Source organism: Anoplopoma fimbria, chromosome 13, assembly GCF_027596085.1.
Source record: "Anoplopoma fimbria isolate UVic2021 breed Golden Eagle Sablefish chromosome 13, Afim_UVic_2022, whole genome shotgun sequence".
Taxonomy (NCBI): Eukaryota; Metazoa; Chordata; class Actinopteri; order Perciformes; family Anoplopomatidae; genus Anoplopoma; species Anoplopoma fimbria.
This window is the reverse complement of record NC_072461.1, coordinates 29,418,305-29,441,408: the sequence shown is the minus strand read 5'-3', so window position 1 is coordinate 29,441,408 and position 23,104 is coordinate 29,418,305. Positions and strand designations below refer to the sequence as shown.

Sequence of the window (23,104 nt, the reverse complement as noted above, 5' to 3'; positions counted from 1 at the left end):
ATGAAGTGTACAAGTATCCGATTGTATTGATAAATTCAGTGTACAGGTATCAGATTGTTTCGATAAATGCAGTGTACAGGTATCAGAGTGTATAGATAAATGCAGTGTACAGTTGTCAGAGTGTATCGATGAATGCAGTGTACAGGTATCAGAGTGTATAGATAAATGCAATGTACAGGTATCAGAGTGTATCGATGAATGCAGTGTACAGTTATCAGAGTGTATAGATAAATGCAATGTACAGGTATCAGAGTGTATCGATAAATGCAGTGTACAGGTATCTATGTATAGATAAATGCAGTGTACAGGTATCAGAGTATATAGATAAATGCAGTGTACAGTTTCAGAGTGTATCGATGAATGCAGTGTACAGGTTTCTATGTATAGATAAATGAAGTGTACAGGTATCAGATTGTATCGATAAATGCAGTGTACCGGTATCAGAGTGTATCGATAAATGCAGTGTACAGGTATCTATGTATAGATAAATGCAGTGTACAGGTATCAGAGTGTATCGATGAATGCAGTGTACCGGTATCAGAGTGTATCGATAAATGCAGTGTACAGGTATCTATGTATAGATAAATGCAGTGTACAGGTATCTATGTATGGATAAATGCAGTGTACAGGTATCTATGTATAGATACATGCAGTGTACAGGTATCTATGTATAGATACATGCAGTGTACAGGTATCAGAGTGTGGTTTACTGAAACTTTAAACACTAGTTTTTGTTTTCTGTTTCAGGACCAGTTTGATAACCTGGAGAAACACACCAGCTGGGGAATTGACTTCCTTGAAAGATACAGCAAGTTTGTGAAAGAGAGAGCCGATATTGAGCTGAGCTACGCCAAACAGATAAGGTACTTACATCACCTGTACGTCACCTATACACACATATTTATTAATGTATTAATATTCAAGCATCTCGCTCTCCTCTCACACTGCAGACTGGGGCCGATGGACGATGGCGTCGTCCATCAGTTCCTACTCTCTACCTTTCCCTCACTTGTCTCTCTCTCTGTCGTCCTGTCTGTCTGCAGGAGTCTGTCTAAGAAGTATCATCCCAAGAGAAGCAGAGAGGATGAGAGCAGGTCAGCAGACATGTTTCTTCCTCAACATTTTATCATTCTGGGGATTTTCCTGTTGCTATAAATATGACTCAGTGAGGAAACTCACCTCAAATTCATGTTTGGTGTGTAGAGTGACGATAACAATATAGACTGGGTGAAGTTTATATGTTAATTAAATAGCAGCTTTAAGGTGTGTGATTGGTTGGTAAAGGTACAGCTGGTTTGTTGTTGGTTGGTTGTTGCAGGTACACCTGGTGTTTGGCGTTTTCAGCGACTCTCCGTCAGCTGAATGAACTCGCTGTTCAGAGAGAAGAACTTGCTGAAAACCTCAACACACAAATCGTTTGTGAGCTGACACGATACACACAGGAAGTAAAGTCTGAGAGGAAGACTGTGAGTAAACCAACAAACAAAGAAACACACACACACACAGGAACAGAAGACCGTAAACAAACAAACAAACAAACAAACAACCAAACACTGAATGAGGCCCATCACTCCTGAGAAACACATCAACTCAGTGACCATACTATATGTTTCCTAAGCCTATGTTCTTCATCACACACAAATATAATAGAGATTATGTTTGGTAACAAAACATAACAGGAAAAAATAAAGCTGCAAGCATCAATCCTTTATCAAGCTCTTTCTTGGCCAACAAGGAAGTAGATCAGTTGGCATCACTTGTCTCACCTTTGTTAAGTTAGATAGGTGCAGTGTACAGGTGTTTGTTCAGGTCTGTACTGCAAGTGGCCATCCAGTTTAATCAGGATTCCCCAAAGACAACTGAAGTATGGTACTTTATCTTCTAAGCCTGCCCTTTGTGAAGACTTTCTGGTGGCAACCATGTTTTTGGACCAATCTTGCTCATTCATAATATAAATGTGTATCTCAGTCTCACAATGTAGTAAAACCAAATGGGCTGATACAATCAAAATCCCAAAAAGAAGATTTCCCATTATTGTTTTCACATTATACAAATTGGCAAAAGAATCAACCATTGCACCTTTTTCTTAATCAAGAGGCTTTTTTGTAGTTGGGAAATTCTTTCCACAGGGTTTTGAGGTACACCTTTGTGGTATTTGTGGCGCCCTCTATGGATGGAGATCATAATGCTTTGGCAGACCCCTTCCATGAGGAAAGACTGAAGAATGATTGGACAAAATGTTAATGATTTACCACCAATGTGCTGCTAAACCCTGCCCTTTGCAAAGTTTTGTTGTGTGATAGGGGCCTTTTTTTAACCGATCTTGATCGTTTAAAAAGAAAAGTGTGTCTCAGTCCTACAATGCTGTATACCAAAGAGTTGATACCCTTAAAGTCCAAGAAGGAAATGTCACATTACTGTTTCTCACATTATACAACTAATCCTTTTATGGTCATAGAGGCTTTTTTGTAGAGCGCATTGAGCTGGAGATATGTGCCAAATTTCAAGTAAATGAGAAGGGGTGGTCTTTCCAAATTTCTGCTTAGGGCGTTAAAATAGTGCCACCATGTTTCATCTTTCTAGCTCGTTCCAGCTCACAGTAATTCAAGCCGATACGCCAGACAACAAATAATAATTGGATAAATATAGTGGCAAGTCCTGGCTCTAAACCTTTTTTCGCTCCCAGAACGAATAAGCTCAACTGTTAACAAATCCTCTCAAAAGGAAAAGGTTAACTAGAAACCATCTGATAAAACCCAACAGAAAGCACTGTTCAATCGTGCTTCATCAATGAGTCCGTCGTTAACGTTTTGTTCTATGATAGAAAATAGGTCGGTAAATATGAAAAATACTTGTTCTAAATGTTTTACATCGTCCTTCACAGCCTTGTTGTGTTTACTTACACTCTCATGTGACCGTGGTGACGTTCCTTTCTGTGCTAACGTTAACTTACTGCATTCATCATAAAATGGTGTTCATTGTGAAGATTAACTTTATGAACAAAACGTGTAAGTATCATAAACGCTTGTTATCTGCAATTTCCAAAATGCTACCTTCCTGTTGGCTACAAAAACCCCTGCAGCGCTTTGTTTACTAGTTTATGGTATCCAGTATTGTAAAGTCTCCATCAGCCGTCAGTCAAATTACCTGTGGATCTGCCATCCAATCAGAGAGCAGGAGGGTTTCTCTGTCTCATTCATTATTTCTGACGTCTCATAACAAACAGCTGCAGGAAGACACACACACACACACACACACACACACACACACACACACACACACACACACACACACACACACACACACACACACACACACACACACACACACACACAGTTAAAACGAGGTCATTGACAAACACATTCCAGTGTTCAGACCTGCTGTGTGGAAGTAATGTAGACACTGAAGTAAGTGTGTGTGTGTGTGTGTGTGTGTGTGTGTGTGTGTGTGTGTGTGTGTGTGTGTGTGTGTGTGTGTGTGTGTGTGTGTGTGTGTTATAAGTATATCTACATTTTCCGTCAGAATAAATACAAAGAACATGGAAATTAAGACTTCTTCTTTAATTTCAAATTAAAAAAAGAAAGACAAAATAAAATATGTAAATGTAATTATAAAACAAAGGAGGAGGTCTGACCAATGGAATACAAATGTGTGGACCAGTTTCCGTTTTGTTGTTTTGCAGCATTTCCAAGATGGCCGCCGTGCCCAGCAGCACATTGAGAGCTCCTGGAAACAACTGGAGTCTGTGAGTGACATCTGACCCCGCCCACCAACACACATTGACACGCCCACCAGTACATGTTGACCCGCCCACCAACACACATTGACCCACCAACCAGCACATGTTGACCCGCCCACCAACACACATTGACATGCCCACCAGTACATGTTGACCCGCCCACCAACACACATTGACCCAACAACCAGCACATGTTGACCCGCCCACCAACACACATTGACCCGCCCACCAACACACATTGACCCGCCAACCAACACACATTGACCTGCCAACCAGCACATGTTGACCTGCCAACCAACACACATTGACCCGCCCACCAACACACATTGACCCCGCCCACACACACAACACAACGACTAAAATAGACCTTATTGATTTGAAAATGATGTACACCATTTTATCACTTTCTTTTCGCTAAATATTCATATAAACCGACTCAAAATAACTAGTTAAAGGAGGTCAAACACGCCGACGATGTTTTTATTCATCCTGTGTTTTGTTGAATTGTTGTCATTTTGTTCACCAGAGTAAACGTCGGTTTGAGCGTGACTGTAAGGAGGCGGAGCGAGCTCAGCAGGTCTCCGACAGAATCGACCTCGACAACAAGACGGACGGAGAGAAGGTGGATTAACGTTAATGTGAATATGAATGAACACAGACTGATGCTGACAGGATACCTGAGAGTACAGTAGTAGTCTGTGTGCTTCATACTATAGTTATGTTCAAAGTGCTACTCCATACTTAAGAAACATGAACATTTATTCTGAGTTAAATCAACAACAACAAGATCGAACACTCCAGGAGGAGCAGAGTAACCGTTGATATGTTATCATATTGTTATTATGATCATAATGATTGGCTGGTAGTCGTCACACAGCTGTGAATGAGCCAATGAATGTTAGGTATGAATGAAATAGCTGATAGCAATCATGACTGAAATATCAGATATCTGATCTCTGAGAAGACAAAGTGAAACCTGATAGTTCAAACCTCATCAACAATGTAACAGAGAGGTCATTTTATATTTTGGTGGAACATCAGTGCTGTTATCGAACTAATTTGAAATCTGTCTGTCTGTCTGTCTGTCTGTCTGTCTGTCTGTCTGTCTGTCTGTCTGTCAGCGCTGCTCACTGAAGGTAAGCTCCTTTCACATAATTATTTAAAACTCAATATATGTGTTTCATTTTATTATATTTTGGAGTGTATTTGAGCAGAGTTTTTCAGTTTACAGTCATTACATGTATTTAGTGTGGCCCTATGAGCCCCATGAACTGTAATGTAAAACACATTCAATTAGAAAACAACTAAGAAAGAAAAACTGTGCGCAGCATTAAGAAAATATGCTGCGAAATTCAGAAACGCTGCAGGTAGCTCACACAATAGTGGAAACCAGGGGACATGAAAACGTGATACACACTGCTGGGACTAATAAAGGATTATCTTATCTTATCTTATCTTATTAAAATGTGATACACACTGCTGGGACACACTTCTTTGTGAAGTTATTGAAGTCAGCTGTCTGTAAGTGGTGTTTGACAATTTGTTTCCATGTTTAGTATACATATACTATGTATATATTTTTAATATATACATTTAAATATGTATGTATGTATGTGTGTTTATATATATATATATATATATTATATATATATATATTATATATATATATATTATATATATATATATTTTTTTATATATGTATTTGTATATGTATTGATATATTGTATAAAATCTCTCCTGGTTTCAGGCTCGGCAGACGGCTCAACAGAAAAAACAAGCTGCTGAAGAGTCCAGGAAAGACTATGTGACCAGTTTAAACCAGTTTAACCAGGACCAGCACCAGCACTATCACACCCTGGTACCAGTTATATACCAGGTAAAACAACAGTACCAAACACTAATACTAGTTATATACCAGGTAAAAACACAGTACCAAACACTGGTACCAGTTATAAACCAGGTTAAACAACAGTAGGACACATTGGTACGAGTTATATACCAGGTAAAACAACAATACCAAACACTGGTACCAGTTATATACCATGTACAACAACAGTACCAAGCACTGGTACCAGTTGTATACCAGGTAAAACAACAGTACCAAACAGTGGTACCAGTTATATACCAGGTAAAACTACACTACCAAACACTGGTACCAGTTATATACCAGGTAAAACAACAGTACCAAACACTGGTACGAGTTATATACCAGGTTAAACAACGGTACCAAACACTGGTACCAGTTATATACCAGGTAAAACAACAGTACCAAACACTGGTACCAGTTATATACCAGGTAAAACAACAGTACCGATCACTGGTACCAGTTATATACTAATTCAATTCAATTCAGTTTATTTTGTATAGCCCAGAATCACAAATTACAAATTTGCCTCAGAGGGCTTTACAATCTGTGCACATGCGACATCCTCTGTCCTTCCCTCACATCCTCTGTCCTTCCCTCACATCGGCACAGGAAAAACTCCCCTAAAAAACCCCTTTAACAGGGAGAAAAAAGGAAGAAACCTCTGGGAGAGTGACAGAGGAGGGATCCTTCTCCCAGGATGGACAGAATGCAATAGATGTCATGTGTACAGAATGAACAGCACAACAGAGATACAACACATTCAATGTATATGACATAAATTATTCATATAATAAGACTACTTATAATAACAGCAGCAATTATTATAGTAGAATTATAATTATGAAATAGGGATAGTAATGTGATTAATAATAATAATCAAAGTAGCAGTGGGTGTCAGTCGGCTCACAGCAGGAGGCATGACTACGGTCCAGGTACCACAACGATTCATGGAAACCTGCAGAGCGAGAAAGCAAAAAGGGCTTCAGGGTGGAAGTAAAGCTAAAATGCTTAATGGTACAGGTAATAGTAATAGTAATGTGACTAGTAATAATAATAGTGGTAGTAGTAGTGGGTGTCAGCAGGGCCACAGCAGGATGCACGACCACGGTCCAGGTACAGCCACGATTTATAGAAGCCTGCGAAGCGAGAAAGCACAAAGACTCCAGGGTAGAAGCAAGTCAATAAGCGTAATAGTACAGGCAATAATAATAGTAATGTGACTAATAATGATAGTGGTAGTAGTAGTGGGTGTCAGCAGGGCCTCAGTAGGTGGCACGATGACAGTCCAAATATAACCCCGATTCCTGGGAACCTGCGAGGCGAGAAAGCACAAGAACTCCGGGGAAGAAGCAAAATCAGTAATGTGCATAAATAGGAGATTAATACATAAAGAGGGAGTGAGAGAAGAGGAGAGAGGAGCTCAGTGTATCCTAGGTAGTCCCCCGGCTGTCTAGGCATATAGCAGCATATCTAGGGGCTGGGCCAAGACGAACCTGAGCCAGCCCTAACTATAAACCTGAACCAGCCCTAACTATAAGCGCTATCAAAAAGGAAGGTCTTAAGCCTGCTCTTAAAAGTGGTGAGTGTGTCTGTCCCCCGGACTGAAACTGGAACCTGGTTCCACAGAAGAGAAGCCTGATAACTGAAGGCTCTGGCTCCCATCCTACTTTTATATACTCTAGGAACCACAAGTAACCCTGCATTGATTGAGCGCAGCTCTCTAGTTGGGTAATATGGAACTATAAGTTCCTTAAGATAAGACGGTGCCTGGCCAGTTAGAGCTTTGTAGGTAAGTAAAATAATTTTAAATTCTATTCTTCATTTAACAGGGAGCCAGTGCAGAGAAGCTAATACTGGAGTAATATGATCTCTTTTCTTAGTTTTTGTTAGAACACGTGCTGCAGCATTCTGGATCAACTGTAAAGATCTGAGAGACCTATTAGAGCAGCCTGATAATAAGGAGTTACAGTAATCTAGTCTAGAGGTAACAAATGCATGAACTAGTTTTTCTGCATCGCTTTGAGACAGGATTTGCCTGATTTTCGCAAAGTTACGTAAATGCAAAAAGGCTGTCCTTGAGATCTGTTTTATATAAGAGTTAAAAGACAGATCCTGATCAAAGATAACTCCAAGGTTCTTAATGGTAGTGCTGGATGCTAGAGCAATGCCATCTAGAGAAACTATATCGTTAGATAATTGATTTTGAAGGTGATCTGGGCCTAGTAGGATAACTTCTGTTTTTTCAGAGTTTAACATTAAGAAGTTACAGGTCATCCAGGTTTTTATGTCCGTAAGACATGCTTGAAGTTTAGAGAACTGGTTAGTTTCGTCTGGCTTAATTGATAGATATAACTGGGTATCATCTGCATAACAATGAAAGTTTACTGAGTGTTTTCTGATAATATTCCCCAAGGGAAGCATATATAAATAGGTCCAAGAACAGACCCCTGTGGAACTCAGTTATATACTAAGTATATGGTTCGTCATGGTTCTGTGTTTGCAGCGTATCCAGGACATGGAGGAGCGGCGGATTGAGAGGATCTGTGAAGCGATGCGTTCATCAGCTGAGGCAGAGAGAAAAGTTCTTCCTGTTGTGAGTCGCTGTCTGGACGTCATGATGGATGCTGCTGAGGGTATCCAGCCCAGGATGGTGAGTCTCCTCTGGGCTGAAATCTGGGTAGAAGTCCCTGGATGTTTTCATGTCCTGGTTCCTGTTATATAACAAACCAGATAATAAGAACACACTTATGAACGTGGGTCCAGTGAAGTGCTGAACCATAGAGGTCTTCAAATCAAACAGTCAGAGTCAGAGTAACTCCTAAACAAATGCTGTTTAAATAACCTCTGTCCATCTGTCTGTCTGTCTGTCTGTCTGTCTGTCTGTCTGTCTGTCTGTCTGTCTGTCTGTCTGTACATCTGTCTGTCTGTCTGTCTGTCTGTCTGTCTGTCTGTCTGTCTGTCTGTCTGTCTCTCTGTCTGTCTGTCTGTACATCTGTCTGTCTGTCTCTCTGTCTCTCTGTCTGTCTGTCTGTCTGTCTCTCTGTCTGTCTGTCTGTCTGTCTGTACATCTGTCTCTCTGTCTGTCTGTCTGTACATATGTCTGTCTGTCCATGTGTTCATCTATCTGTCTGTCCATCTGCTTGTCTGTCTGTCTGTCCATCTGTCTTTCTGTCCATCTGTCTGTCTGGCTGTCTGTCTATCTGAACATTGTCTCCTACAGAATGAAAACTAAACCCAGCAGCTGCAGCACTGAAACTGTTCCTCAGGTTTCACTGCTCGCTCACTCACTCACCCACTCACCCACCCACCCACTCACTCACTCACTCACTCACTGATGACTTGTCCTTTCAATTTATTTTCTTTGTTTCCTTTGATGGTCTGCACGGTGGTGTAGTGGTTAGCACGGCACCTCACAGCTAGAGGGCCCCAGGTTTAATTCCCGGTCTAGACGCCCTCCTGTGTGGAGTTAGCATGTTCTCCCCGTGTCAGCGTGGGTTCTCTCCGGGTTCTCCGTCTTCCTCCCACAGTCCCATGACATGCAGCTGAGGTTAATTGAAGACTCTAAATATCCTGTAGGTGTGGATGTGAGCGTGAATCTGTATATGTGTCAGCCCTGTGATAGAGTGGTTACCTGTCCAGGTGAACCCTGCCTTCAACCAATGACAGCTGAGCTTTATGAGGTCATAATGTAACTTTAAGAGGTCTCAATGTAACTTTATGAGGTCACAATGTAACTCTATGAGGTCACAATGTAACTGTATGAGGTCACAATTGTAGCGTTGTTTATGACTACGTTAAAATAAAATATTGCTTACGATAACAATTGCGGGGCACCACTTCTGAATGGAAAAAATAAAAATATGATCAATAATTTGGTAACAAATTATCCAGTCTCAAAATCTCAGGCGTAAGTCCTGATTTCAGTGACCTTATAGCTCACACCTTTTGAATCAATATGACAGACTTGGCGATATATGGGTAATTTATTAAAAAGGTAATATAATGAATGTACGACAAGATTATTAATTAAAGAACAATACAAAACATGAATGAATGGATTTCAGGTAATCAAGCAATATTATATCAAATAGTGAAGGAAAGTTGCAGGTCTCCTCTTTCTCCTATCCCTGCTCTATCTGGTCAATCTATATTATTATTCAGAGCTTCTATATCTCCTACACCAACTCTGGATCACAGTATGGTTGAAATGTTCCTACTTTGTGCCGAGGGGCCCGGATGCCTTTTGCGGGTCTCTGCCGTTGCTTCAGCGGTCCTGGTGGTTTCAGCTCTGCCGTCGGACTCTCCGGTCCGTCGGAGGTGAAGAGGGTGAAGTGGACCGGTGTCTCTCAGCTGGCTCCTGGGTTCTCCCTCAGTCAGCGGGCAAAAGTCTCTGAATTCTTTGTGTCTTGCTTCAAGACGGGCGTTGGATCCGGTCCGGTGTTTGGAGAGGGATATAGCTCTGAATAGTTCGATAACTGAGGCTACTCGTTGATATTCTCTAACTAATCTCGTTTTGGCCTAAACGATAATAATTAAAGTTGATGTCTCACGAGATCAACAGATGTTCACTAAAAATAAGGCATGTTTAAAAGAATGATTCTAAGATGCTCAAAGGAGTTTGAGGAGGAAAAATACTGGCAAAACTGCTGTTCTAAAATAAAATAACACTTAACAAGACGCCTAACACGGACAAAAACGAAAAGGACAAGAGGACAAGAAGAATAAAAAAAATAAGAGAGCGAACAAAGCAAATCTCCTGGTTTTATCTGTTCAAGATAGGTGTCGGGTCCCAGGGGGTGGCTTGATTTTATGGCTTTGTTTTTGTCAAGATTTGGGATTCCTTTGTCCCTAGTGTCGGCGGTCTTGTTTAGTAAATTGACTAATCTAACATTTTAAACAAATAACCCACATACTTTTCTTCACTATGAGTTTAACAGACCTTACACACTTGTACGGATACAGAGATGGGATTTCAGTTACATACATTTGGTATACAGGATTAACAGAGGTCATGCATGTCCGATATGTGTTATTTCCAATTGACCACTGGAGGGCAATATGGTCACATGATGAGTCCGATCTGAAATATATGAAAATGAATTTAACTCTGTTTTCCACTCCACAACTACGCGAGAAAGACACATTATGCTGAAATCAAATGGGAAATTCTTTGGTTGGGGTTATTGAATGTTTCACAGACTTATGCAGTATTATATAGGGATACAAGGAATAATTGCAGAGATAGGTAGTGTGGTTCCTGTTCTCTTGAGCCAAGGAATATATTGCTCTGTTAGCGTTTTGGTTTAGTTCCTGGCTGTTGTTTACACATAAAAACGAAAGGCATGCTTGAGTGCATCCCTTCAGGTTTGCTGTTCCCGATGTCGCGTTATCAGCTAGAAAAGAGAGGGGGAGGTGAGGAAGAAGGTTATTCATTGGTTCGTATTTCCCGGGCTGACTTGAGATCTTCCTCTCAGCCTGTGGAGTGTCAGAATTGATGCCTTTATGGCTGAAGAGAGGGGGAGAAGAATGCTTAAGTGTATTGAAACCTTCTCTATAGAGATGAAATATCAGAGAGGGGGGAAAAATGAATGTCTCGGGTTGTTAGTCACTTCAGGCCTTTCCACCCTCGCTACACAATGTAACTTTATGAGGTCATAATGTAACTTTATGAGGTCATAATGTAACTTTATGAGGTCATAATGTAACTTTATGAGGTCATAATGTAACTCTATGAGGTCACAATGTAACTTTATGAGGTCATAATGTAACTCTATGAGGTCACAATGTAACTCTGAGGTCACAATGTAACTTCATGAGGTCATAATGTAACTTTATGAGGTCATAATGTAACTTTATGAGGTCACAATGTAACTTTATGAGGTCATAATGTAACTTTATGAGGTCATAATGTAACTTTATGAGGTCTCAATGTAACTTTATGAGGTCACAATGTAACTTTATGAGGTCACAATGTAACTTTATGAGGTCACAATGTAACTTTATGAGGTCATAATGTAACTTTATGAGGTCTCAATGTAACTTTATGAGGTCACAATGTAACTTTATCAGGTCACAATGTAACTTTATCAGGTCACAATGTAACTTTGAGGTCACAATGTAACTCTATGAGGTCACAATGTAACTTTATGAGGTCATAATGTAACTTTATGAGGTCACAATGTAACTTTATTAGGTCATAATTTAACTTTATGAGGTCATAATGTAACCTTATGAGGTCATAATGTAACTTTATGACCTCAGAATGTAACTTTTTGATAGTTTGGCCTTCAGACAACAAAAGAGAGAGACGGAGCTGAAGGTAGAGGAAGAGTTTTTTGAAATGTGAAACGTTGACCAATCACAACAGAGCGGGCTAACTGACCAATCAGAGCAGACTTTGCTTTCTGGAGAGAGGAGCTACAACGGAGCGTTTCAGAGAGCGGGTGAGAAGAGGAGCTGCAGGGCAGAATGATGACAAGCCTATAAAAGTATTATGGGCATTAACGCATGTAAACATGTTGTAACTGTCACTGGAGATAAAAATATCATAATAGGGCCTGTTTAACCCTCTGTGTTCTGATAAGAACCTTCATCAGGCCTGAAGTCAGACGTGTGTGTGTGTGTGTGTGTGTGTGTGTGTGTGTGTGTGTGTGTGTGTGTGTGTGTGTGTGTGTGTGTGTGTGTGTGTGTGTGTGTGTGTGTGTGTGTGTGTGTGTGTGTGTGTGTGTAGGACACCCGTCAGGTGGTGGAGGTCTACAAGTCCGGGTTCGACCCTCCGGGTGACGTTGAGTTCGATGACTACAGCTCCACCATCAGACGGAGCATCTCTGAATCCAGTTACCTCGACAACCGGATGGAGGGGCGGAGACAAAGCAGGAAGCTGTGGCCCTTCATACGGAAGAACAAGGTAGAGTGTACACACATACACACACACAGAGACACACAGAGACACACGCACACACAGAGACACACACACACACACACAGACACACACACAGAGACACACACACACAGACACACAAACACACACACACACACACACACAGAGACACACACACACAGACACACACAGACATACACACACAGACACAGGCACACACACACACAGAAACGCACACACAGACATACACACACAGAGACACACACATACACATACACACACACACACAGACACACACACACAGACACACAGACAGACACACACACAGACACACACACATACACACACACAGACACACAGACATACACACACACAGACACACACACACCGACACACAGAGACACACACACACAGACACACAGAGACACACACACAGACACACAGAGACACACACAGACAGGTACACACACCTGGAGGGCTCCTGGCTGTTCTCACCACTGTTCTCTCTCCCTCCAGCTGTTGACCCTCCTCTCCTCCCCCCGGCAGCCTCCCCCTCCACCTCCGACCTCACCTTCACCTGGGGGCGTGGCTAACAGTCCCCAGTCCCCCCCCTGCCTCCAGAGAACCAATCACACAGCGGCTGAATGACCTCATGACCTCTGGCTCCAGAACCAGGAAGCAGTGTCTGCGCAGCCTCAAGAGAGGGGTACACACTCATGTATATGTACACACATATAAATACACACAAATGTATTTGAGCCCAGAGCTGGGTTGTTAATATTGTCCTGTTTTCTTCATGCTGCTCTCTGATTGGACAGCTGTCACTCAAACTGGTGAGTATCACACCTGTCTGTCTCTAACACTAAGGTGTATGCACCACATTTACTTTTATGATGATGATGATTATGATATGATATTATATGATATATTGTGATAAAATACAATATAATATAATATGATATAATATAATATAATATGATATAATATAATATCCTATAATATCCTATAATATAATATATATTTTAATATATCATATCATATAATATAACATTTAAATTTATTATAAGATATATATAATATAATATAATAATTTATAAAATAATATATTGTAATATAATATAACAAAACATATATTCAATATAATATAATGAAATATAATATAATGAAATGTAATGTAATATATTTTAATATAATGTAATATAATACAATATATTTTAATATAATGTAATGTAATTTAATATAATATAATATAATATAAAGTATTTTAATTTAATATAATATAAAATAATTTAATACAATACAATATAATATCAGAATCAGCTTTATGCATACATGGAATTTGACTCTGGTTACTTACACTCACTGGTACACAGAAAGATAAATAAACAAAAAAATCAAGGAGGTCCAAGAAGAAAAAAGGATAAACATTAACTATTTTGTACACAGAAATATAAAAATGCAAAAGTATATATATGAACATAAAAACACAAAAAACAACGACTCAAATGTAGACAAAAAGTGCAAATATGCAGAGTGCAAGGCTGCTAGAATAAATAAGGAAACAATTTGAATTTAAAGTTACCGGGTTATTGCACATGGATTTGTACCATAAAGAGGATGAATGATTAATTGTTCATGACAGTGACGGCCAGAGGAAAGAAGCTGTTCCGGTGTCTGGTAGTTTTGGTGTACAGTGCTCTGTAGCACCTACCAGAGGGGAGGAGTTGGAACTGGTTGTGTCCGGGGTGTGATGGTCTGCAGAGGTGTTTCCTGCCCGTTTCCTGACTCTGGAGATCTACAGGTCCAGGATGGAGGGCAGGCTGGCACCAATGAGTCTCTCTGAAGACCTGACAGTCCGTTGTAGTCTGTTCCTGTCCTGTTTGGTGGCTATTGTGGATCCCAGAAACCTGAAGGACTCCACGGCCGACACAGTGCTGTTTAGTATGGAGTGTTGGAGGGCTTCTCCTAAAGTCCACTGTCATCTCCACAGTTCTGAGGTTGTTCCGACCCACCAGAGGTCCAGCTGATCAACCTCCCATCTGTATGCAGACTCATCACCGTCCCTGATGAGGCCGATGACAGTTGTGTCGTCTGTGAACTTCAGGAGTTTAACAGATGGATCTCCTGAGGTGCAGTCGTTGGTGTAGAGGGAGAAGAGCAGTGGGGAGAGCAGCAAGTAGTGCAGTGCCATGTTGACTGATCATCCACCGACCTGTTTTCCCGTTTGGAAAACTGCAGGGGGTCCAGCAGGGGGTCCAGCAGGGGGTCCAGCAGGGGGCCCGTGATGGCCTTCAGGTGGGTCAACACCAGATTCTCAAAGGAGTTCATGACCACAGACGTCATTTAATCATTTAGTCATTTAATCCTGAGACGGAGGATTTCTTGTGGACCGGGATGATGGTGGAGCGTTTGAAGCAGGAGGAGACTTCACACAGCTCCAGTGAACGGTTGAAGATCTGCGTGAAGATGGGGGCCAGCTGGTCAGCACAGACTTTCAGGCAGGAGGGTGACACACCGTCTGGGCCGGGTGCCTTCCTGATCTTCTGTCTGTGAAAGAGCCGACTCACATCCTCTTCACACCACAGATGCTGGTGGGGGTCGGATGGGAGAGGTGAGGAGGTGGCAGGGGGTGTAGGTGGTTGATTGATATGAGAGCAGTTGGGGGGTGTGAAGGTTGGCTTGTCAAACCTGCAGTAGAACACATTCAGGTCTTTAGCCAGTCGATGGTTCTCCACAGTGTTGGGGAGTGGTCTCCTGTAGTTGGTGAGTTCCTGCAGGCCTCTCCACACTGACGCAGGGTCGTTGGCTGAAAACCTGTTTTCCAACTTTTCAGTGTAGCACCTCTTTGCTACTCTGATCTCCAGTGTGTGATGGCCTGGTTGTACAGGATCCTGTCCCCACTACTGTAGGCCTCCTCCTTGGCCCGACGAAGCTGCCTGAGTTTGGCGGTGAACCAGGTTTTTTGTTGTTGTATGTGCAGAAGGTTTTGGTCGGCACACACAAGTCCTCACAAAATCTGATGTACGATGTCACAGTGTCAGTGAGCTCATTCAGGTCTGTAGCAGCAGCCTCAAAAACACAATCAGTGCAGACAAAGCAGTCCCGTAACTCCAGCTTTGCCTCGTCGGTCCATCTCCTCACAGTCTTCACTACAACCTCCGTTAATATAGAAGCAGATTTCCTCTCTGCTGAATGTGATCAGACAGGGAGAGCTGGAGACAAAACAAATAAACAAAAACAGAAAAAGTTCTAGAGAGCGCAGTACCGAGGTTGCCATCTTTATGTGTATATATAATATATTTTAATATAATATAATATAACTGTTGCAGGGCTCTGGTCCTGCAGACTGCAGTCATCTTCCTCCTGAACAAAGAAGAAAGAAACTTCAAACCAGAATCAACAACATCAACCAGGAGATCCAGAGAGAGAGAGAGCAGAGGTACACACACACACGTATACATATATATACACACACACATATATACATATACATATATACACATATACATATACACACACACACACACACACATATATATATATATATATATATATATATATATATATATATATATATATATATATATATATATATATATATATATACACACAAACATATACACACACATACAGCGGGTAAAATAAGTATTGAACACGTCACCATTTTTCTCAGTAAATATATTTCTAAAGGTGCTATTGACATGAAACCAGATGTCAGTAACAACCCAAGTAATCCATACATACAAAGAGAACCAAACAAATAAGTTCAGAAATTAAGTTTTGTGTAATAAAATGGAATGACACAGGGAAAAAGTATTGAACACATGAAGAAAGGGAGGTGCAAAAAGGCATGGAAAGCCAAGACACCAGCTGAAATCTATCAGTAATTAGAAAGCAATCCTGCCCATTGTCAGTGCAAATTAATATCAGCTGGTTCAGTCCCACCTGATGGCCTATAAAAAGGTGTCTCATTACCAAGGTGTCACACAAGAAACATCTCATGATGGGTAAAAGCAAAGAGCTCTCTCAAGACCTTCACAACCTTATTGTTGCAGAACATACTGATGGCATTGGTTCCAGAAGGATTTCTAAACTTCTGAATGTTCCAGTGAGCACTGTTGGGGCCATAATCCGGAAGTGGAAAGAACATAATTTCACCATAAACCGGCCACGACCAGGTGCTCCTCGCAAGATTTCTGACAGAGGAGTGAAAAGAATTATCAGAAGAGTTGTCCAAGAGCCAAGGACCACTAGTGGAGAGCTTCAGAAAGACCTGGAATCAGCAGGTACAATTGTTTCAAAGAAAACAATAAGTAATGCATCAACCGCCGTGGCCTGTATGCACGCTCACCACGCAAGACTCCACTGCTGAAGAAAAAGCATGTTGAAGCTCGTTTAAAGTTTGCTGCACAACATTTAGACAAGCCTATGAAATACTGGGAAAATATAGTCTGGTCAGATGAGACCAAAATTGAACTCTTTGGATGCCATAATACACACCATGTTTGGAGGTCAAATGGCACTGCACATCACCCCAAAAACACTATACCAACAGTGAAGTTTGGAGGTGGGAACATCATGGTGTGGGGCTGTTTTTCAGCATACGGCACTGGTAAACTTCATATAATTGAAGGAAGGATGAATGGAAAAATGTACCGAGATATTCTTGATAAAAATCTGCTGCCATCTAGCAGGATGATGAAGATGAAACGAGGGTGGACATTTCAGCAAGACAATGATCCCAAACACACAGCCAAAGAAACTCAATTGATTTCAGAGAAAGAAAATAAAGCTGCTAGAATGGCCCAGCCAATCACCTGACTTGAATCCAATAGAAAATCTATGGAAAGAACTAAAGATCAGAGTTCATAGAAGAGGCCCACGGAACCTTCAAGATTTGAAGACTGTTTGTGTGGAAGAATGGGCCAAAGTCACACCTGAGCAATGCATGCCACTAGTTTCTCCTTACAGGAGGCGTCTTGAAGCTGTCGTTACCAACAAAGGCTTCTGTACCAAGTATTAAATACATTTCAGTAAGCGTGTTCAATACGTTTTCCCTGTGTCATTCCATTTTATTACACATCACTTAATTTCTGAACTTATTTGTTTGGTTTTCTTTGTATGTATGGATTACTTGGGTTGTTACCGACATCTGGTGAACATTTCATGTCAATAGCACCTTTAGAAATATATTTACTGAGAAAAATGGTGACGTGTTCAAAACTTATTTTACCCGCTGTACATAAAGATGGAGGGAGAGAAGAGGAGAGAGGAGCTCAGTGTATCCTAGGTAGTCCCCCGGCTGTCTAGGCATATAGCAGCATATCTAGGGGCTGGACCAAGGCGAACCTGAACCAGCCCTAACTATAAGCGCTATAAAAAAGGAAGGTCTTAAGCCTACTCTTAGGCTGCTGAGGAGACTGAGGTCTTTTGGAGTGCAGGGAGCACTCCTGAGGACCTTTTTAGACTCTGTGGTGGCATCAGCCATCTTCTATGGAGCCCGACGTGTCCGTAGTTCGAGGGCCCGATTATCGCTGGTTGCAGCTTTAATTTTTATATTGTTGTTTACATGCAGCTGGTTGTTTACTATTATAATGTTGTTTAAATGCAGCTGGTTGTTTATTTTTATATTGTTTGCATGAAGCAGATTGTTTATGTTTCTGTCGTTGATGTTCATCACAAACACAACAAAGGCAGAAACTTTGACATTTTTAAATCTTAAAGAAAAGTTTACAGTTAACTGTAAATATTAATCTGTTATTGATTATTGTATTTATTTATATTACCAATAAAAGTATTTGTATCATTCGTTTTTTCAGAGACGCTCTGTTGAAAATGAGGGAAGTTTATGAACAAAATCCTCAGATGGGCGACGCCGGAAGTTTAGAACCTCGACTGGAGGAGGTGAAGCAGAGTCTGCAGAGACTGGAAGAGGAGCTGAGGAGGAACCAGGTAATACCATCAATTCTGTGTACACATAGTACTACACACACAGTACTGTATATACATATAGTACACACACAGTACTATACACACAGTACTGGAGGAGGTGAAGCAGAGTCTGCAGAGACTGTAGGTGGAGCTGAGGAGGAACCAGGTAATACCATCAATACTATGTACACATAGTATTGATGGTATTACCTGGTTCCTCCTCAGCATTTAGTATTTATCGTTCTCTATGAAGTTTTGTCCAGTATGGCAGTATTCCAGTGCTTCGTTAATGTATTTTAAGGAGTATTTATGGTTCTCTATAAAGTTTTTTCCAGTATGGCAGTGTTCCAGAACTTCGTTGATGTATTTTATGGAGTATTTATAGTTTTCTAGGATGTTTTGTCCAGTATGGCAGTATTCCAGTACTTGGTTGATGTATTTGAAGGAATAATCATGGTTCTCTTGGACGTTTTTTCCAGTTTGGCAGTATTCCATTACTTCATTGATGTATTTTAAGGAGTATTTATGGTTCTCTAGGACTGGCTGTCCGAGGCCGACACCAAACCATCTGATCTCAGCAGCAGAAGACAGAGTGGAGGTTGTGGGTTAAATTCCCAGGTGACGACTCCAGGAAGCAGCAGCTTGAAACAGCTGGACAACCGGAGTCCAGCCAGCAGAGAGAGGTACTGATTATTGATCAGTGATTGTTGATCATTGATTGTTATATTGATTGTTGATCATTGATCAATGATTATTGATTGTTATATTGATTGTTGATCATTGATCAATGATTATTGACTGTTATATTGATTGTTGATCATTGTTCAATGATTATTGACTTTTATATTGATTGTTGATCATTGATTGTTATATTGATTGTTGATCATTGATCAATGATTATTGACTGTTATATTGATTGATGATTGATCATTGATCAATGATTATTGACTGTTATATTGATTGATGATTGATCAATGATCAATGATTATTGACTGTTATATTGATTGATGATTGATCATTGATCAATGATTATTGACTGTTATATTGATTGTTGATCATTGATTGTTATATTGATTGTTGATCATTGATCAATGATTATTGACTTTTATATTGATTGTTGATCATTGATTGTTATATTGATTGTTGATCATTGATCAATGATTATTGACTGTTATATTGATTGTTGATCATTGATTGTTATATTGATTGTTGATCATTGATCAATGATTATTGACTTTTATATTGATTGTTGATCATTGATTGTTATATTGATTGTTGATCATTGATCAATGATTATTGACTTTTATATTGATTGTTGATCATTGATTGTTATATTGATTGTTGATCATTGATCAATGATCATTGACTGTTATATTGATTGACGATTATTGATTATTGACTGTACCCGTCTCTCTCTCTACCTGTGTCTCTCTTTACCTGTCTCTCTCTCTTTACCCGTCTTTCTCTCCACTTGTCTCCCTCTCTACCTGTCTCTCTCTCCTTAGTCCTGACGGCAGCTACACTGAAGACCACAGTGCAGAGCTTCAGTTTAAATCTCGTAGTTCAGAGTTTGATGACGACTTTGAAGATGAAGAACCGTTACCCAGTATCGGCACATGCAAGTCCCTTTATCCGTTCCAAGGTACTGTTTGCTGTACTATTCCAGGCGATCTGTGTCTGTTCATGTCTTTATATTCAGGTGAGCTGTGTCTGCTCATGTCTTTAGATCCAGGTGATCTGTGTCTGTTCATGTCTTTAGATCCAGGTGATTTGTGTTTGTTCATGTTTTAAGAAAAAATAGATCTATTTCTCAACAGGAGAGAGACTCTTAACCTGTTTCAGGGGTTTCAGTCTGAAGCAAATGCCTTTTTCCACCTGGACTCTTTGACTTCAGCCTGAGACAAACCTTCAGCACCTTCACACAGTTGTGATGAAGCTGCTTCGTCCCAGAAGAGCTGGAAACGTCCGGCTCCGCTGTTTTTAGGGAGAGAATCTTTCCTCTCTCGTCTCCCGAGTCCTCGTTATTTTCATTCAACACCTGAACCTGATTTACAGGAGCAGGGATCTGATCCGATCCGGACTCTCTGTTAGAGGGCAGAACACTGAATCCTGGTGAGTCTTCTTTGGTCTGAACATGTTATTGATCTTCTGCAGGACAAAATGAAGGCACTCTGTCCATGGTGGAGGGAGAACTACTTTCTGTGGTGGAAGAGGACAAAGGTGACGGTTGGACCAGAGTACGAAGGAACCTGGAGGAGGAGGGATACGTCCCCACCTCCTACATCAAAGTCTTCCTGGACAGCAGTGCCAAAGGTGCCATGACCTACATATGACCTTCACGTGACCTTTATGCCACCTACATCTGACCTCAGTTGGACTTTTAACGACCAGAGTATGACCTGTAAATATGACCTTGAACGACCTCCCTGTGACCTCTGGGCAACATTAAAAGGCCGTCCACTCCAAGAACTAAAGCCATACCAATGTGAGCGTCCCACTGATAAACGTTGGCTCCAGGTGTCTCTGGAGCTCCGTCATCTAGAAGAGTTTCCACTGATGCTCCTTCACATTCAACTGAACAATATCTTAAATATCTTAAATAATAATCATCAGTCGGTTTCCCTGAGACCTTTAATAAGGACTTGTTTTCCCTCTCGTCTTTGTAAAACAGAAAATGAAATAGTTTACTAATGTATGAAACGTAGGAACTGCAGCAACTGGTGTTTTATTATTATATTTATATATAATTATAATTATTTGCATATAGAATTATCTTCTTGGTGTGGATGGCCCTTAAATGACCCCTCCCCTCCCGATGACCTCTATGACCTTTGCTCTCTGAATGTCAACACATTGGTTGCTACGGTTACAGCAGCATCTTGTCTGTGCGTATATGTGCTCTGCCTGTCTGTGTGCTGAAGTTTAAGGCAGGTAAATCTCATCCCAGGCTCCGCCTCTATTGATTTACTGATTATTTTCTTAATTCATAATTTTATTATTTGCTCTATGAAATGCCAAATGTGAAAAATGTCCAAGCTGACGTCTTCAAATGTTTTGTTTTGTCCAAATCCAAAATGTATTCAGTTTACTGTGAAAAAAACCAGAAAAAATGGCTAAAGATTCATTTTGATCTGATTTCTATCTGATAAACATTTAAAATATACATTACATTACATTACATTACAGTCATTTAGCAGATGCTTTTATCCAAAGCGACTTATATATATATATATATATAAACTAATAAAACACCTCAGTGTTATTTAGTTTATTAGCTTCATTTTGATTTCAGCCAAAACCCCGTTATATTGTTATTGCTATTAAACACATATTATTATTCATATAGTTCAGCAGCTGCAGAATCCTGAGTGTAGTTTTGGTAAAGTTATCAGTTTGTGCTGCAGACGGCAGCAGTCTGACCTCCTGTCTCACTCTACCAGCTCTGACATATCTACCTGTCTGTCTCTTTGTCTGTCCGCCTGTCTCCCTCTCTGTCTCTCTGTCTGCCTCCCGGCCTCTGTGTGTCTGTATCTTGTAGGCTTTGTGCAGAGTAGTCGGCTAGTCTAGTATTCGACCAGTGAGGACGTCTCGCCACAGGAAAGGGATGTAAAGGAGAGGTAACAGCTTTTCATTGGACAGTTTAACTCTTCAGCTATCTCGGCCAATCAGATGACAGACGGGTGTGGATACATGATGGAGGAGAGGTTCTACCGGTGACTGAGAAATGAAATAATAAATTAGAGATCAGATATTAGAACACTCCCAAACAGATCATGTTTCATATCAGAAATTAGACAGCTCCCAAACACAGATTATGTCATATCAGAGATTAGACAGCTCCCAAACACAGATTATGTGTCATATCAGAGATTATACAGGTTCCAAATACAGATTGTGTATTAGATCAGAGATCATATATTAGACAGGTCCCAAACAAAGATGTGTGTCAGATCTGAGATCAGATATTAGACAGGTCCCGATCAGTGGAGCTCTGATCCATATATTCTGTATTTATTGTACTTCCAAATGATCACATCAGTCATTTCTCATAATGTCAGGTTTTCCTCTCTGTTTAAATGTGAAGAAATACACATTCATGTCTTCATGAGTTTAATAATTACAGTAAATGATAAAATTAACTAAATCCTGATCTTCTGATGACGTTTATCCATTTCACATTTGAGCCCAAAATGATGCATTTCTGCTTTTTGTGCTTGAAACTTGTTCTGATGTGAAAAGTTTCTGTAATTTATCTGATTCACTGACAAACTGACCTGAAATCAGTTGAACCTGCTGTATTTAAACGTTTTTAAATGAATGTTTGTAAAAATGTGTCATTGAAAAGGAAATAGGGGATGATCAATCCCATTGGCCGAGAGACTGAAATAAAACAGAAAGTGAACATCTTGTTTCTGTCAGTGATGTCACAGTGATGTCACAGTGAATTCCAGACACAAGAGTTTAAACAGTGTGTAAATAGAAACTGTAGCTGCATAGGTGTAGCCCCGCCCCCTGTGTACCTGCTGATATTAGCCCCGCCTGCAGATTAACCAGTGTCTATTAGCCCCACCCCTAAACCCCCCCTGCTTGTTGATGATGATGATGATGATGATGATGATGATGATGATGATGATGATGATATTGATTGGTGAATTGTGAACTTTTTTATTTCATAGTGAGATATTGA

General features: G+C 40.5%; 1 protein-coding gene across 1 annotated transcript in view; it reads left to right on the top strand.

The window, feature by feature from the left end:
* The window catches only part of fnbp1a (formin binding protein 1a), a 24,742-nt gene extending 2,736 nt beyond the window's left edge, over positions 1-22,006 (top strand). Inside the window, 18 exon segments of the mRNA XM_054611288.1 lie at positions 748-863; positions 1,044-1,094; positions 1,319-1,466; positions 3,683-3,745; positions 4,266-4,361; positions 4,861-4,875; positions 5,487-5,615; positions 8,110-8,256; positions 12,337-12,513; positions 13,003-13,097; positions 13,099-13,192; positions 13,305-13,319; positions 15,816-15,925; positions 18,306-18,438; positions 18,955-19,100; positions 19,923-20,059; positions 20,572-20,730; positions 21,956-22,006. Coding sequence (XP_054467263.1) covers positions 748-863; positions 1,044-1,094; positions 1,319-1,466; positions 3,683-3,745; positions 4,266-4,361; positions 4,861-4,875; positions 5,487-5,615; positions 8,110-8,256; positions 12,337-12,513; positions 13,003-13,097; positions 13,099-13,192; positions 13,305-13,319; positions 15,816-15,925; positions 18,306-18,438; positions 18,955-19,100; positions 19,923-20,059; positions 20,572-20,730; positions 21,956-21,984 — 1,860 coding nt within the window. The 3' untranslated portion in view covers positions 21,985-22,006.
* The last annotated feature ends 1,098 nt before the right edge of the window (positions 22,007-23,104 follow it).